At 49.8% G+C, this 16,845-nt stretch overlaps 3 protein-coding genes and 1 long non-coding RNA gene across 15 annotated transcripts; 3 read left to right on the forward strand and 1 right to left on the reverse strand.

Moving 5' to 3' along the window:
* The first annotated feature begins 343 nt into the window (after positions 1-343).
* Positions 344-3,081, forward strand: LOC130532771 (zinc finger protein 16-like). 4 transcript variants are annotated; one of them, XM_057045601.1, is made up of 3 exons: positions 344-549; positions 750-1,032; positions 1,103-3,081. In XM_057045601.1, exons 1-3 carry the CDS (start codon positions 523-525, stop codon positions 2,491-2,493), a joined length of 1,701 nt encoding a protein of 566 aa, XP_056901581.1. In that variant the 5' UTR covers positions 344-522; the 3' UTR covers positions 2,494-3,081. The 4 variants fall into 4 exon arrangements, with proteins under 4 accessions (XP_056901581.1, XP_056901583.1, XP_056901584.1 ...); XM_057045603.1 differs by having other exon boundaries at positions 771-1,032; XM_057045604.1 differs by having other exon boundaries at positions 774-1,032.
* si:dkey-34d22.1 (discoidin, CUB and LCCL domain-containing protein 1) lies at positions 2,526-10,141 on the reverse strand. Its single transcript, XM_057045600.1, has 15 exons — positions 9,892-10,141; positions 7,955-8,176; positions 7,458-7,595; positions 6,650-6,701; positions 6,499-6,571; positions 6,289-6,422; positions 6,175-6,212; positions 5,797-5,949; positions 5,615-5,727; positions 5,355-5,529; positions 5,183-5,272; positions 4,958-5,051; positions 4,852-4,889; positions 4,669-4,776; positions 2,526-3,731 (listed from the first exon to the last, which is right to left on the reverse strand). The coding sequence occupies exons 1-15, from the start codon at positions 9,992-9,994 to the stop codon at positions 3,322-3,324; spliced, it is 1,941 nt and encodes a 646-aa protein (XP_056901580.1). The 5' UTR covers positions 9,995-10,141; the 3' UTR covers positions 2,526-3,321.
* On the forward strand, positions 4,765-8,032 carry LOC130532775 (uncharacterized). Of its 2 annotated transcripts, XR_008952425.1 has the most exons (4): positions 4,765-5,056; positions 6,283-6,447; positions 7,552-7,738; positions 7,824-8,032. It is a non-coding gene; the product is annotated as an uncharacterized LOC130532775 (long non-coding RNA). The 2 variants fall into 2 exon arrangements; XR_008952424.1 differs by having other exon boundaries at positions 7,552-7,844.
* LOC130532772 (glucocorticoid modulatory element-binding protein 1-like) lies at positions 8,262-16,601 on the forward strand. 8 transcript variants are annotated; one of them, XM_057045613.1, is made up of 10 exons: positions 8,262-8,281; positions 11,807-11,948; positions 12,157-12,215; positions 12,452-12,573; positions 12,664-12,767; positions 13,135-13,319; positions 13,433-13,567; positions 14,628-14,765; positions 15,059-15,181; positions 15,254-16,601. In XM_057045613.1, the coding sequence occupies exons 2-10, from the start codon at positions 11,824-11,826 to the stop codon at positions 15,700-15,702; spliced, it is 1,440 nt and encodes a 479-aa protein (XP_056901593.1). In that variant the 5' UTR covers positions 8,262-8,281; positions 11,807-11,823; the 3' UTR covers positions 15,703-16,601. The 8 variants fall into 8 exon arrangements, with proteins under 8 accessions (XP_056901593.1, XP_056901590.1, XP_056901587.1 ...); XM_057045610.1 differs by lacking the exon at positions 8,262-8,281 and adding an exon at positions 10,118-10,245; XM_057045607.1 differs by lacking the exon at positions 8,262-8,281 and adding an exon at positions 10,384-10,837.
* The last annotated feature ends 244 nt before the right edge of the window (positions 16,602-16,845 follow it).

Here is a 16,845-nt window from a genome sequence, read left to right on the forward strand (position 1 = left end):
ACAAAGTAATGTAAATAAATAGCCGTTACCCGTGTCACGGTGTCAGAAACGGTCGGAAATACGATCTCCCTTTTTAAAACAGAAAAACAATTACTTTAAATAAGCTTTATTCACAACTTTAAATTTTTGGGACAAAATGAAATATTTCTCCCAATCTTTAATGGATTCTTTTTAACGTAAGATGACGAGGGTATGACCGGCTGAGCGTAGCCTCTGATTCGCAGCTAATTGTTGGGGAGGTTGAATACAAGAGACGGTGATTGGTTAAAATTGGGACGAGCGTGTGTATGAGCCAATCAGAGGCAGAGGTAGGCGGGGCTTGCCTTTGTCATCCTGTGAAAACGTCACAAACGGGCGAAGGTTACAATCATCAGCAACATCAGAAGTATATTCACAGATTAATAACAGACGTGTATTAGTATTGTTCTCAGTTGGGTCAGCCGCGGGGTTTTATTTGGATTGGAATGATTTATACAAAAGGAAGCGTCCGTTTCAGCACAGTGGAGCCGTCTCTTTAAATTGATGGACAAAGACAAGTGTAGCGACGCTGTAAGTAGACCACGTCGTTCAAATCAATGACATTTAAGGAGAGCTAATACTCATTGGTGGGAACATAATCCTCGAATACAGTACATTGAAACTATTGCTCTGCGTCATGAACAATCCCATAGTTCTCTTCTAATCAAGTCTTTGCAGACGTCTGATGGTTAACAGAAAGTCTTGAGTTTTCATTCACAAATTCTTCCCAGATGTATTTTTACGTCTACAAGCAGGGTCCCTGCACCTGGATGGAGGCAAACCAGTTCACTGGCGACTTTATGACATCTGGGAACACCACAAAGCTTCAGCCAGATGTGCTGAATGTGGCATGGGGCCTGCCTGGCAGCGCTGAGGTGATGGGCTGTAAAAGAGTCTCGCTGGAACATCTGCAGCCACCTCGACATGGTCAGAACCCACCTCAGAGGGAACCCGGGAAGCGGATCAAGCCTGGCACGTCGCAGAGCAAAGGAGAGGCCAGAGACCGGAGAGAAGGTGAGAAAAAAACATCCTATTCCTGTTATCTCTGGACAAATATTGGCATTAATTGTATATTTAAACCTAGACGTATATTACGCCTGCGCATGCCCTGGCTGCCCTTACTCCACATCTTCATCATCCTTTGAGGTTTGGAAACCGCGGCAACCTGCGCCCTCACCGCCACGCGCCAGCACAGCATGCCATCTCCTACCTGAAACCGAGCCAAGCAGCACCACCGCACCCGAGCAGGAGGCCAGGAGTTCCAGCCAACAGCAGAGGGAGGATACGTGTGGAAGGAGCCTCCACAGCTGCCCGCAGCTGCTCGGCCTCCAGGACGGCGCGGACTCTCCCTTTTCTCACACCCATCATCATTTTCACCACCACCACTGCCCCCTGGTGTCCTGCTTGCCCTGTCCTCGGTTCCTCCGCTCACACGCCCCACACGTGTCCGGCTTGTGTTGCCAACACTCTCCTGCCACTTGCTCCCGGGAAAGCCGAGAAACAGACGCACGGCCACAGATGGAAAAGGGGAGGGCTGCCGGGAACACGGCGCCTCTGCATCCTTGCATGCACTGCTCGGCCTCTTTTTCCAGGCCGTTCCAGCTCCTGCAGCACCAGCGTTCCGAGCACGCCCACAAGCCACCGGGCTTCCTCTGCACGGAGTGCGGCAGGTCCTTCAACTCGCACAGCAACCTCCGCATCCACCTCAACGTGCACACCGGTGCACGTCCTTACTGCTGCCCGGACTGCGGCAAGAGCTTCAGCCAGTCGGGCGCGCTGAAGATCCACAGGCGCATCCACACCGGCGAGAGGCCTTATACCTGTGAATTCTGCAGCCGGACGTTTCCACATCTGTCGGCCGTCCGCACGCACGAGAGGATCCACACGGGAGAGAAGCCGTACCACTGCAGCCAGTGTGGGAAGTGCTTCACCCAGTCTGGATCTCTGAAGATCCACACCCACCGCGTCCACAGAGGAGAGAGGCCTTTTGTCTGCAGCATCTGTGGGAAACACTTCTCCTACCAGTCTGGCATCAGCTTACACTACCGCACAGCTCACGGGATGCTGGTGCAGCACGTCGGCGAGGCTGGAGCCGGGGGGGCCTCTCAGAGAACGTCAGACAGTGTTTATCCATCTCCTCCTGGGATTTTTCCTTCAGTCACTCTTGGGGTGAATCCACACGATAGCTGCAAGAGCAACTCAAGCACTGCAGTCGGCAGAGATCCTCCCGGGTTACAAAGTGTGGCCGGGCTTGGTTGCCGGGACAGTAATCCTCAGCCAGACAACACGATCCAGAGCAGCCGAGCAAGGCCCGTGTACACGTGTGAAGACTGCGGCCTGCAGTTCAAGGACGCGCCGTCCAGAAACAAGCATCAGATCCTGATTCACTACATCTCTGAGAACAGCGAGGACGATGACGGCCGGAGCAAAACAGCCGAGAACGATGGCGACAACGGAGGAGACTATAGTAAATGAATGCAAATTACAATAACACAGACAAAAACGAATGAGTTTTGAAATCCATCTGTAAATTCACTTGTATAAATATAATCGTTGCATTGTGCTTTATTCATTAACGGACCCTGTAAAACTTCTTTCATGTTAATGGTGAACGCCTAGTTCAAAGAGCAGAATTTAATATGGAGATTTGTGATTTAACTCCTCAGAGAACAGTGGGCAACAATCTGACAACGGCTACGAGGTTCAGTTGAGGTATGTTGGTCTTGTTGAACACTGCAGAACATTTATCTAGTACAACAAAGCAGGCCACACTGGATTATGTTGAAACCAACGATGGGAAATAACCAGCAGACGTTACATTGTTAGACATTTTAACGCTAGAGAGCCACCTAGTGGTCACGTGTCCTAACAACAGTCTGTTGCCAGTTGTTTGCCGGTGCTTCTTAAATGTTTAAACGATACATTGAGTATGCATTTATACCAGTAAGTATTATTCAACCTAATTTTTGCATTGACTGGTTATTGACGTACATTTCTGTAGGCTTCGTTTTTTTTGTTTTTTTTTTAAAAAGTGCAGCTGTGATTAAATATTTCATTAATGAACAGTGTCTGTGCATCTGCTCTGTGCAACCTTGCCACTGCACAACTCCCCAGAGGAATTATTTGCTTTCATACTGGAATCATCGTGAGCGGTGTGGTCACATATATGCAGGAGGGTCCGTGTTGACCCTTTGACCTCTGTATTCATCACTCTGGCCTGTCAGCATTAGTACAGCTCTGGACTCCACCTCGCCATACATGAGCTTCAGGAGTCTTTTTCCTCCATGTCCAAGCTGGATGTGTTCACAATGGCTCTTCATATGTGTGCTTCTGTACTAAAGAGTCACATGACTTGGGCTCAGCGTAGACCGCGCTGGCGGGGCGCGGTCCGCTGGTGCGTAGGGCAGGCGTGCAGTATCCATTGGACAGCATCCTGTGTGACGGGCAGTCATACTGGGCTTGTCTTAATATGGTCCTGCCACCAGTGCCAGGTGCCGTGGCAGGAGGTCCGTGTGAGTCTGGAGCCAGCTGCTCGCTGAACGGAGTAGCGTACTCGGGCTCTGGAGGAAGGGGCTCGGCGTACTCCGGCAGGTTGCCTGCTGGACTGTCGTAATGGTTGAAGGCGAAGGGGGTGGTGTAGCCTTCAACTGAGGAGGGTCTGAAAGTAGATCCAACCTTCTGTCCGATGGATCCCATAGCGGGCTCGGCGTAGTCTGGTGAAAGAAGGAAATCAGCGTGAGGTTGTATTTCCATCTGTCGGAATTAAACAAACACTGGTGGATTTAAACTACTTTTTTTTAGCCTATTTAGCTCAGTCAGTTGCCAGGCAACCACTACAGACCCGGGAAGATGCTCAATTCTAGTTAAACACTCTAGGATATGTGGTGCTTTGTAACTGGTAAATCCTTGTTTAAAAAGGACCAATTGCTACGTGCATCTTTAACCAAGTTCTCCGGAGTTTCTGGGAAACTATTTTCCCCTCCTTCAGCAGTCTCCAGGCCGATGTTTAGCCCCCGTTCAGCTACTTGGCCTCCTACCTCAGGTCTTTATGTGGCAGGAACTGTGGCCTACAGTGAAGCGCTGAGCCCCGTTCCAAACTCTCCTGTTTGAGGAGCTGTGCTGTGGGAGGCCGACACCCTCCTGGAGCGCCCACAGCGATGCCTTAGAGCCAGAGCTATTTTAATTAGATCAGCTTCAGAGAGGCCGTCGATTGTCTTAGCGTTGACCCTCGTTTCTGTTTATCACTGGTTTCTCAGTGGAGGGCTCCTGGGTGGGGGAGGGGTGACAGGGGGGAGTCGGGGGGGGGGGGGGGGGGGTGTTGGAGGGGCTTTATCGAGCTGCAATTAAAGGGTCTCTTTCAGTGAGACTCCGTGGACCAAAGAAAGGAATGTTTATACTGTGACTGGGAGATGGGCAGAGCCGGGGAGAAGAATGGACGGCCCGCCGAGAGAGCTGTTTGCCTGTCAGGCCTGGCAGGAGCTCCTCAAATGGACCCAGTGAGTCCAGAACCAATCAGAGCAGAAAACCCTGAAGCTGCCTCAGCTGACAACCTGAGATCCCCGGAAAAATCTCTGAACGGGCCACGAAGAGGCCAACGACATGTGAGCCGAGGTGCTTGTAAGCGTTCTTCATATTGAAATGAATCCTCACCATTCAGGGGAGGGCTCGGCAGAGCGTCGTGGACGTTCCTCTCCAGAGGGTAGGAGATAAACTCGGACTGAGGGCAGGACAGACTCTTAGACTGGAAACTCTGACAACCTGGGTGACAAAAAAACAATTGATAACGAAGCAGGAAATAAACACAAACCCTGAAGATACCTAAAGGATACTCACTTGTGGGTAAAGAGTACTTCATCTGTGAATCCTTTCTCCTGTTAAAAGGAACATATATAACTTTTATTGTACAATAAACCCAAATCTCTATATGTTACACAGTTACCTTCGCTTCCACCAGACTCCAGCTAACAAACAGCTGCCGCACATCAGCAGCGCCAGGACCACGCCCACGGCCGCCATCACCGCCTGACTGGGGCCTACGGTAAAGTGCACAAACGCTCGTACACGTGAGAGGGAGGAATGTGGTTACTGCATACACAGTGTTTCCAGTGAGCGAAACATCTTCTATTGTTGCTCTTTCTCGCTGTGCACGCCTGGGAGGACTCACTCTGACGCGTCTCCACCAGCACCGGACCCTCTGTGGCTGTGGGAGTGGCGCTGGTTTGGGGCTTTTCTTTATCCAGTATTGATGGGGATTCTGCAGGAAGATTAGATGGGGGGTTAATGAGACTTCACAGTGTCAACGCTCCAGCCAATCAGAGAGCAGCGAGGAGACGCACTGTCGGACGAGCGCATCCTGGGTGTAACCTTGGAAACGGGACAGCCCAGGACTTGGACCTGAGCCGAGGCGCGGCCGTGCCAGCTCAGCGGCTGCAGCCGCACAAACCGAGCCACCGCGGGGGGGAAGAAACTGTTGAGAACCCTGAGGTGTCCGTCTGTGTGGGCCCGGAAGACCTGGAGACCACAGCAACCAAGTTAACCGTTTACCATGGAAAACGCCTTCGCAAGCTCAACCCACGACGGTTGGGGGAGGGCGAACCTTCTTCTCTTTGGTCAAAACATCCTTGTGAGGCTTCCAGTTTTTTCTGTCTTTGCTGAAATAAACGACGTAGGACTCGATGTAGCGCTGGGCCGAGCCGGTTGTTATTACACCTGGAAAAAGAAAAAAGGGTTTCCAAAAACACGGGACAAGCCCGTAACTTCTCAACTTTGACCTTCTACCTGTGATGGCGCTTTTGTCAGTCAGTTCCAGCTCCAACCAGAAGCTCTGGTCAGTGCTGCCCCGCAGCTGGGGCAGCGCGGCGAGGCTGGAGCCCGCGTTTCCGGAGGAGGATGAGGCATTGAAACCAGCAACACTCAGGATGTTATTGCATTCTGTTGGAGGACCAGAGGAAAGATTGAGTTGGCTGTGTAAACGCTGAGTATTTATGCAGGAAACCACGTGTGTTTTACTGCTGAGCAGTTAGAAAACACACATCCAGGAACATATTCATAGCAGCAAGAACAATGGAAAGCAGTCGAGTAAATGGGATTTTACCGGTCCTAAGCAGTTTGCTAACCTGTAATAGCGCTCTGTGTGGCCTGGAAAGTTGCCCTTACCTTTACTGAAGAGCAGTTTCTTTTCAGATAGCGACCCCCTGTGAGGAGAGAGCAAAGGTCAGCCAGTACCTGAAGCTAATCCCTTCTTATATCGTCCAATTCCAACAGACGCACATTTTTGACAGGATCCCGTTTGCGAAGGTGGACTCATAGAGGGTGAGGCTCCGCCCTCGATTCACGGTGACGTTGCCGCCCTGGCTGTCGGAGACGGCTCCCGCGTGGACCGCCGACTTACACAGGACCGAGGTCTGCAAGACGGAGCAGGTATGACAGGTGAGCCCTCCTGGTCACCGCGGCCCATCACCGTCCCCGCCCTTTACTTACATCTCTGTAACCCTGCTCTGAGCTTCCCCAAACATCCCCCGTGACGTTCCTACACCCGGCGGGGCAGTAAACACTAACAAACAGCAGAAGAGCACGTGAGAGGAGCTCGCCTGTGGGGCTGAAACACACTCCCCGCTGGTCCAACACTCACCTCACGTGCTGAGAGCTGAAGTGAGATCCTCGTTCTAAACAAGAAATGAGACCTGCGGTGGCAAAAACAGACGAGACCCGCGTTAAACAGGCCGCAGAGACGTGGTTCAAACTTCATTTAATGACACGTAGCAGCCCACTTTAATAACACAGCAACCAGTATGGCAGGCTTACATAACAGGCCGGGGCCATTCAGTGGACCACAAACAGGTTCTGTGTGAGACATGTTCAGAGCGCTAAATTAGGAGACGAGCACTCGTCACCGTCGATGTGAGTGAGGCCTTTGTTACCGCCACTTTGTGACAGTACACGAGAGCAGGGAACGTCCCGGGCGAGATCGCGGCAGACAGACGGCAGTTTGTGCGTCTGAAAAGGGGCTTAAGCTCCAGACAGATTTCATAAACAAGTCAGCGAAAACAGGAAACCGATACGTACTATCACAGAGGGCGGTGCACGTGCGCAGGTTACCAACAGCACTGAAACGGTGCACGTGATGATTACAGAAGGTGTGAAGGAGAACAGGGATTCTGGGCTGTGGAATGAACACCCTGCTGCTGGTGGACAGCAAACAGATGACGGCTGCAGTTTAGCGGGGATGAATAAGACGATGACGGAGGGGGGGTGGAAAGAAAGAGCGCCAAAGGGTTCCAGGAAAACACTGAGGGCCGGGGGCCTCCCTCCATTCAGACTGAGCAAACACACAACTGCACTCACACACACTCGTGCTCATCTCCCGCTTGCAAATAAGGACATTTTAACCACAAGCCCTGTTCATTTGAGCTTCGCACATGCAGTCTAGCTAACGCTACCTGGATACTGGTCGCTGGAGTAGGACAGCAGAAAGCCCCGCCCAGAACGATGGGGGCCCGACGTGAAGCTTATCGTCACCTCGTTGCTTTTCAGCGTCATGTTCTTCAGCGTTGCCTCCAGCTTTCCGCACACCGGACCTGTTAACGCACAACAGAGATGTCTTTCACGACCCGGCGCCGGCCCAGCGAGATGCATTTTAACCAGTCTGGACCAGTTCTGTCGAGACCACGTGCGCAATGCAAATACGGTGCCATGATAAACGACTGACATGCAGGAACATGTAAGAACTGGATCTAATAGTAACCACAACAGAGAACAAAATGAAATATTTCTTTCTGGCTGTCATCTTTTTCTGTGCCCTCCAGGCAAGATGGAGGACGTGCACATGTCTGTCGTGATAGTGAATGCAGGATGGCGTCCGCCATCACCAGTAATGAGAGGCGTCAACGCTCCTCCAACAAGCTGGTTGACATTTCCTGACTTTCATCCACTTTACCCAGACTAAGTTTTCCATTCTTCTCGGCTATCACCAGGGACCCGTTGCCGCAGCCCGGACTGTTCTCGATGTCCAAGTCCCCGAAGAGCAGGCGCAGCGTGCGTCCCTCTGACACTCGCAGCTTCCACTTGCACCAGGCGTTGCTGGGGTAGGTGCCCGGGTAGTTCTGAGAGGCCAGCGTGCCGGACTCTGCGCCCAGCACCGTGTGTCCGCAACCATTACCTGAAACCAGTCGCACACACAGATGGTTGATCCCGGTCATTTTGTGTTAACAGGCAGGCGGATGCCAATAACAGACGGACTATTTCAGGCCTGTCGGGGCCACAGGTGAGGCCGGACGTGCACTAATTCTCTTCAGAACATTCTTGACGGATTATGGCGTGTTTATACTCTCCTGATCGTGACTAAGATCCGAGCGCGTTCTGCTCTCACGTGTGCACTGACGCTGCTTCACGACAAACGACGACCACGATCATGATGTTTGCACAATCTTAAAGGTTAAAGGTGGCGTTTCAGTCCCACACCCCCTCCTCTGCGGCGCACATCAGCCACAGCTCGACTGGAACAGACAACATTCGAAACGGCGATCGACCAGCCAGACGCAGATAAAGCGCAGATAAGCGCCGCGGGGGCGTCGGGTTCACGCCCTATGACTAAAATATCAAAGAGGCGATGCGTTCGGGAAGTGGTCAAAACTTTAAATAAAAGGCCCCCGGCCGTGTGTCATCATCCGCATGCTTGTTTCCCATAAAAGGCTGCTTCAGATTTGTTTGAGGGGAAACAAGAGGATAACCTTCCACTCACCCTCGACCACACACATCCGGCACTGCAGCCACCCCCTCCTCTGCTTCCCGACAACATTTCGGCTTTTTTTTTTTAGCGTGATAAACGTGTGCATGTTATTATCACCCCCCCCTTCCCCAATCCCCAGAAGGATTCCCTCGGAAATGCCACAGCGACCTGCTGCGGAATCAGTCGCCTTCAGCCAACCTCAGGCCTCCGAGATTACAAGATACAGGCTGAGCTACCCCTCATCGGGTCAGATGAGGATTAAAAAAGAGTCGAAATGGTTGGTGGGACAGCAGCCGACAGTCAACCCAAAGCAGCCCGGCAACATTGTTTTCCACGGCAGGCTCTCCTGGCAGGTTCTTACAGGTCCACGCTGGCAGACAGGATGTTCACCTGCGCTGTCACTACATCGCCTTAGCCCGTCCTGTGCGTCAATCACAATATTACAAAATCGAGGCTGAGAAGTCTCCCCCCCCCCCCACACACACACCCACCCGCCCCGGGCCCTGCCAGATTTGCAAACATGATTCAGAATAAGTGTGATTCAAATGAACGGAAACCAAAGGCCCACTGTTAAGTCTGTGGGAGCGTGGAATCTTTCTCTGGTTTGTCTGTATTTATGTAGTCATCTGTGATTCATAGCACATATGGACCTGGGGGGGTGGGGGGGGGGGGGGCTGTGGGAAACATGGGCTGAGAGCAGAGATCAGGAGGTAAACATGCACACAGAGGGACTATGCAAAGAATGCTACCATGACATCACAGGGTCGACCTTTGCACCTATTTCAACGTGAAAAATACTAGATTTCCCCGCTATTTTCAACTCAAATATTGATGTTCGTTGGACGTCAGGGACGCAAACCTTGACATGTCATGACTGCTGCTTTACACAGCACAAACACTGCTTTGGATCCAGTCATGTGACGTCTGATAAACAATGGGGTGGCGTTTGTGTTATTGATTAACTTCATTAAGATGCGAGGTGGTTTACGGCTTTTTTCCCCACAAGTGTTTATTACGTTTAAATGTGCGTGTTAACCTAGTAATTAAGCCTGTAAAGCGGAAAGAACAAACTCTTTGGGTTAATACTAGCAGCCGGGCGAGACTTTTTAAAACTTTGCAACAGTGAACTGAGTTTTCTTTCTTACCCTCTTGGCCACGAACACCTACGGAAGAGACGCTTAAAATGATCCACAAAGCAGTCAAGTGAGATTTCACAGCATCGTGGATAATTTCGCATTTTGTTGGCATGATTCTCAGAGCTCGGCTGAAAAGTAAAGTGCAACTCCAGACTGTTCGGGGCTCCGGCTCCCGTGAAAAGTCGTCGAGCGATTGAAAAAAAAAGACCAACTGAATATTTACTATTGGCCGAGCAGGGAATTCGATCTGTCATTGGTTCTCTGGGCTGTCAATCAAACCAGCCTTTACATTCCATTCTCTAGAAGGGGCGGGCCAGGCTGTAAACGCGTTACTCTTCTGTCGGCACTGAAGTTCCCTCTCAAGTGGGTGTCATCTATCGTAAAAATGCCCATGTTTAATGCGATTACGTTTAAAAATGACCGTAATGGATAAAACAAGTGCTTTAAATTGAGCTGAGTTCAAGATTTCTTTTTCGTTGAGTCGCCGACACTCTATTTCTGTTCTGAGTGGAAATGCTGCCCCCTCCTGGTCAGAATCGGCAACAACAAAAACACTACAGGCGACTGTTGCCCGAGAAGCAGAAAAGAAAGCGAGGGAGGCTGCAAGAGGGGGAAAACTCTCGCGCGGTTGGGTAAAAACCTGAGGCGAGGGTGGCCGCCTATTAACACCGCGCTTTCGTGACTTCCTCCGGGGTGGAAAGCGGGCGCCTGACGCCTGAGCCCTCTGGCCATATGCGGTGCCGCGGCTCAGAGGTGCTCACGCAAAGCCGCGCACACGAAAGCAGTCTGACCGATTTACACATCGCGTGCGAACTAACCGCTTCTCGTGACAGCGGGACAGATGCTTCTCAGGCGAGCGCAGCCTCCGCGGCAGGAAGTGCGGCGCGGCAGGCACGGCGCATGCTCTGGAGCCGCTCCGACAGGCGGAGGATGAATTATCCCCCGCTGTAAGACGGTTGGTGAAAACTCTCAGAGTGTTCTGTAAAGTGTACACGGCGTGTTGTTTTGGGAGTTTCGGTGGTGTTTGGGGAACCCTTGCGATGCGGATCCGGAGTGCGCGCCGGCGCGCCGTTGCTGTTCGGGATGTGCGTGCCGCCGCACCGAGAGACGTCAGCTTGAGTGGGTGAAGGAGGGTGAGGAAGACGCGCAACGGAGTTGGCGATCCGGCAAACCCCGCTGATTTAGAGCCGAATATGTTGATCGGTTTACCAACGGTCGCTCTTCGCTGCGCGGCAACGGCTCTGCGTCTCTCACCGTGGCTGATCTCGGCACAGTTTGTAAATCCGTTTAAGTTTCGCTCTGTTGCCTGTGATATTCTCCCCCCCCGTTCGCCACCCGCTGTGTTGCTCGTGTGGTTTGTGTGTTTGGCAGCAACTTCTCCTCAACTGTTGGTTCATTTGGTTTCTTTGGGCTCCACCGAAGCGCGGTGGCAGTTACCAGGTTGACGTGTGACCCCGGCTGTTTACGTTGCACGCTATTCTCCAACGTCAATGCGTCAGAATTCCGTTTTCAGACGAATCAGAAGTGATTTGACCCATTTAAGCAAACCATTCAAAGATTCTGAGAAGATTTAAGCATTATTGCTAAACAAGCCCTTCATTGATATTTTTATGTTTCGCTCTCGAGGCAGTTTGCTGTATTTATTTGCGTTTTTTCCCCTCTACATAACTTTTTAAACTTGTTGAGTCCATCGTGGTTATTGTAGTAATGATGTTTGTTTTTTTTCTGTGGGTAAGCGACCGTTCTGTCATTGGTGACCTTTTAACCCGGGCAGAGATTCATTTAAGTGACAGTTGCATGCCAGGGAGAGTCAGCTGGGGGAGGTTTTTTCCATTGAGTCGTGTGTGTGCGTGCATTAAATGGCAATGCTGTATGTGTGTGATCTGGATGTTAAACATGCATGCGTGACCCTCTGTGCGTGCAGCTCTGTGCAGAGGGGAGATGGCGGGTGCTGAGGTCATCGTGTCTTCGGGGGATCTGATGACAGTGAAGGCAGAGGAGGGGGAGTCCAGTGGCGACAACCATAAGGCTCAAGTCATCCTGCACCTGCAGCCCGTCCTGCAAGGGTAACGTGGCTCAGCTCATTAAAGGGACAGTTGACGTGTGGCGTTTTCCTTCTGCTGAAATGGAGCATTCACTGTCAATGTGCTGATAAAACTGAAATCAAACCAAGAACATATTGCAGTATTTAAATATAAAAACGCGTTAAGATTGACGTTGATTTAGCCACTTCGTTGATTCTTGTTCAATTTGGCAAAATGTCGCCCCCTGCAGGTTGACAGATGACACTGTTGAGGCTGGAACGACCGTCTTGGCCATAGAGACGCACCGTGGTAGGTGACAGAAAACGGTGAAATTCAAACAGCAGGGAGGCTTTGCCATGAAGAATAGTACCGAACCGCACAATTTTAATTTTTTTTAATTAAGATATCATGTTATCTTCTCACATCTCTTAATGATGTTGTGATATTTACATTCCCAAGCGCAGGAATGTGTTTTGAAAACATATTGTGGCGGGTTGTAAAGTTTAACAACACCGCAGTCAGCGGCTGTAACGTCTCATCTTCAGAGGACAGTAAAGCAGAAGGAGAGGAGATCGAATACGGCTACCCCATCACCTGTGGAGACAGCAGAGCAGTGCTGCTGTTTAAGAAGTTTGTGTGTCCTGGAATTAATGTCAGATGCGTCAAGGTACGTTCATTTTCGCCTGTACCGTAAGTTGTCTGTGTAGTTAGGTTTAAGATGAGTTTTGTGCATTAATTGTGTCCTTGTCGCCTGTAGTTTAATGACCAGCTGATCAGTCCAAAGCAGTTTGTGCACCTGGCAGGAAAAGCCACGCTGAAAGACTGGAAGAGGGCCATTCGACTGGGAGGAGTGATGCTCAGGTACGATCTGATCTGGGGAGGAGTCCTTTATGTGGCTTTGAGGTTTACTTTGGAATTGCTATTTCATGGCTCGTGTCCAACCCGTCTGGGTTTCAACACTGAATTCCACAGGGAAGCGCTGTTGTTATTGTAGCAGGATCCAATAACGCATAAGTGAGCCGCTGAGTGATCCCTCTCACCCGTCCATCGTGTTTGCACTTGTTCTGTAACTGGCTGTAGTAGTGAGTCAATATACACAGCGATATCTGCCCTCTTCATCTCTATTCCTCTACTCCTCTGGGAAGCTGATGGCGCCAACAGATCCATACTTTAGTATCCTCTGGGGATTCTGGGAAATTGTGTTTTGAACCTGCTTCTGTCCACGCAGGAAAATGATGGACTCTGGCCAGATAGACTTCTACCAGCACGACACCGTGTGCAGCAACACCTGCCGCAGCACAAAATTCGACGTGCTGATCGGCAACGCTCGGATTCCTACAGGAGCCCCAGTGCAGCCGAGCCCATCCTGTTTGGTTTTGGACCCTCTCGGAGGACACATGCCCCCCCTGACAGGTAGACTTCATTGTCTCTGCTTGCGTTTTTAGAATTCAGGAGCTGCTTTGGTATAATTAACAGCCATAGTTAGCAAATAAAGAAGCTAAAAGGGATCATCTTCATGTCTTTAGGAGAGGTTGCACACGAAGTCCAAACATCTTTGGAGGACAAGTTCAGCTCGGCAGCAGAATGGAGCGCCGGTCCAGCCACTAATCCCACCACTACCAACGGCCACGCCACAAAAAGAAAGAGACCCGACGTTCCAGGTAAATGGAAAGCAGAGAGATCTCAGGGATGATGGGATGGAACCGGAATCTAACTGAATGACCCAAACTCAACCCTCAAAGTTGTCGTCACTTTAACGAGGGTAAATTCAGCTGATTCACTTTGATGGTTTGGTGACACATAGTGGCGGGAATAGAGAATACATCAGTAAAATCAAAGGCGCTTTATGTGTTCCCCCCCCCCATCGCACCCGTCACCCCACCGCCGTGCTGTGCTGCTCCGTCCCCTCAGACCGGCCTGAAAAGCTGCTGACAGCCGCCGATGCGTCACGCCGTGTCCTTCTTTTGCAGCGGAGCTCTTGATTTCAGGGCTCTCTTTAAGGTGACCCGATAAGGCGCCACTCCAGCTGGAACGTCACCAGTTTCATAAGTAGAGCGCCTCGCTGCGCCGGCTTTATTGCTTGTCATGGAGCTTAAATATATCGATGACTCTCAGTATGAGTAGTAGAGCTATCCCCTTCTATCTCCAGGGATGAGATTCTTTCCATTAGTTCACATTCCCCACATGGAAGGATGGATGAATTTCTCCAGACGGCTGTAAATGGGATGCTGTGGGCATAATGGATTTATCCCCATAGACATTAAAGGGAATGCATAAAGTACTCTTATGTCTGCAAGTTGCAAGAAAATATGTTAAGTGCTTGATATTTTATCTGGTTTACTCAACTGGAAGCTGTTTTTTTTCTTCCAGGTCATTTTTCCTTCTTCCTCTAAGCTGCTCTGTCATCTTGGACCCCCCGTGCTCGTTCCGCTTCACCTCCGTCATCAATATAGCGTCTGCTGCGCCTCTTTTCCTTATGTAATTATCTTTTTTTCCCAGGGTTTCCATCACTGGCGCTCCACATGTTTATCGCTCAGCCTTAACCCGAATCTCCTTTCTTCCATATTATTGTCTTTTTTATTAGATTTGCTTTGTCTTGTTCTCGTTCTCAAGTCTGATCTGGGTTTTTTTTAACCCTGAATGGCTCATCTCATCCTTTCCCTGAGTAACCTTTGCCTGTGCCGTAGCTCATCATAGTAAGGTTTCAAACGAATGTTCTAGATGGACTCTTGAGCCTGTGGAAGAGCGTAGCAGCTTCGGGGCTGATGGGGGACGTCCTGTCCAGCCTCCAGACTGAATTATTAGCCATGTTTAAAGGCGTGGAGAATCGCACTGAGAAAGCTAATCTGCAGGAAGCAGGTGAGATCTGGCTGAAATGCTCCAGTGTTTAATCTACTGTCTGAAATGTTCTTACAAGTGGAATCTCAGCATACAAAACTATGTTTTTGTTCTTCTAGAAATAAAATATTTACATAAATATTAATTTGTTCCCCTCTGTGGTTGCTTGAATGTTGCTTCAACATGCCGCAATGCTACGCTCGCCATGTTACCTGTGCCTGCAGTACCTGTTCCTGCCACTATGCGGTGTCAAATCTCCACACACGTTCAAAGAAATGATTACATCATATGAAATGTTCTTTGGGTGTCCTCAGACGCTGTATTACTTCATTCCTTGTGCAAGATGTTTGGGCTCCTGGACTCGGTGAAGCAGGCCGTGGAGCTGAAGCGCAGCCACAACGAAGACGGACAAAACAGAAGCCAGAGCCACGATTACGGTGAGAGCGCAGCCGTCCAGGTCACGCACCGATGTCCTGCGGCTTTCACTGGACGTCTCTCTTGCTTTTCAGTGCTGGATGAGATTTTGGAGGACCAGAGGACAAAGAGCCGTGACAAAAGTTCCTCCTGCAAAGTGAAGTCCCTCAAACACCTCCGAGCTCAGTGCCATCGCAGCCCCCCCTGTGCTGTCAAACCCGTCTCTGTGGTCCAACACCTCTCCATCGCCGGGGGGTCACCTTACGCCCGGCTCAACATCAACCCTCAGCTTTTTACCAGTTGCTCTGCCTCCAACGGCCAGAGACACCACGCCAGAGGGAGCAGGAGGAACAAGGGGCAGCACGACGGCGTTTTAGAGAGGGAGCTGGGCCAGATGGTGGATCAGGAGAAGATAACCAGGCCCAAGCAGGAGGCCCTGGGGAGCCTCAGAGAGCCTGCAGACAGGACAGTTGAGGAGCCTCACTACAGAGTCACAGAGGCCGAAAGGGTCGTTCTGGGGAGAAAGAAGCATAAAAGTAAGTGAGAGATTGTCTGAAATGACGGCAGACTGAGAGAATGTGCCTGAGACCTGAAGGCAAACGATTTAGAAGATTAGAGCTACTTAAATTTAAACGTGTAACTACCAGTATAGAGGCTGGAGCCTCAGTGTTACCGGCTGAACCGTATTTTCACTCGGTCGGACTCAAGATTTTCTACTTCCTTTAACATTTTTTCAACAAGAGCTGAAACTCTAATATTTCATGTAATCTAACGAAAAACAATTTGGATTATTTAAGAATATACGATGATAACTTGACGGTCGTAAATCCACACTTATGTCAGTTTTTACGCAAAAATAGAAACAAGTCTGTTTTTTGTGTTTACATTTTTGAAAATTACATCACAAATTCTGGACAAATTTTGGACATTTTCTATGTAATATTTTTCAAACTATTTGTGAAAAGAGACCATTTGTATGAACACGCCCCCCTCAGGTTTGTAGTATTTAAGATCAGGCCTTTTAGAAGCCAAATGTCCACACTATGATACAGTATTGTACACCAATATAGTATTTATCTTTTCTTGTGACAATATTGCTTGACAGATTTGTATTTAAGTTCCAGTAATATCTGTAAAGAAAATATTTTTAATTATGTGTTTTGATTTTATCAGATTCTGTTGGTGAATTTTCTCTCAGGCCCCAAATTTCAAATTCCTACGAGCTGCCAGAGATCCAAGCAGCAGAACCTCAGTTTTGACACAGTTTTGACAGTGAAAGTACACGTGTTGTGACTGTGGATGTGTTTTTGCTTTAAACGGGGAGCCGCTCTCTGTACATCCAGTAAACTGGTGAATTCTCTCTGCAACATCAGATATGATGATGGTTTATCATGAAAGTGGCACATTTTGAATTAAAAAAAAGGTATATTTGCTATTAAAAAAGTGTCGCTCGTGTTTGGCATCATAGGTCATGTACATTTTGCCTCATCTGCATCACATGTGATGAACTGGCCAATCGGGTCACCCTCACCTGAAGAGAACTCCTTCAGGTGAGGGTGTAGCCAGACAGCATAGGATGGAGGTGAGGAAGATGAAGAGGGTAAAGGCAGAGCAGAAGATGAAATGGTGGAAGCTGAAAAAAGAAGATTATTGTATGACTTTTAACAGTTGAGACAGGCTCTGGATG

Source organism: Takifugu flavidus, chromosome 10 (genome assembly GCF_003711565.1).
Source record: "Takifugu flavidus isolate HTHZ2018 chromosome 10, ASM371156v2, whole genome shotgun sequence".
NCBI lineage: Eukaryota > Metazoa > Chordata > Actinopteri > Tetraodontiformes > Tetraodontidae > Takifugu > Takifugu flavidus.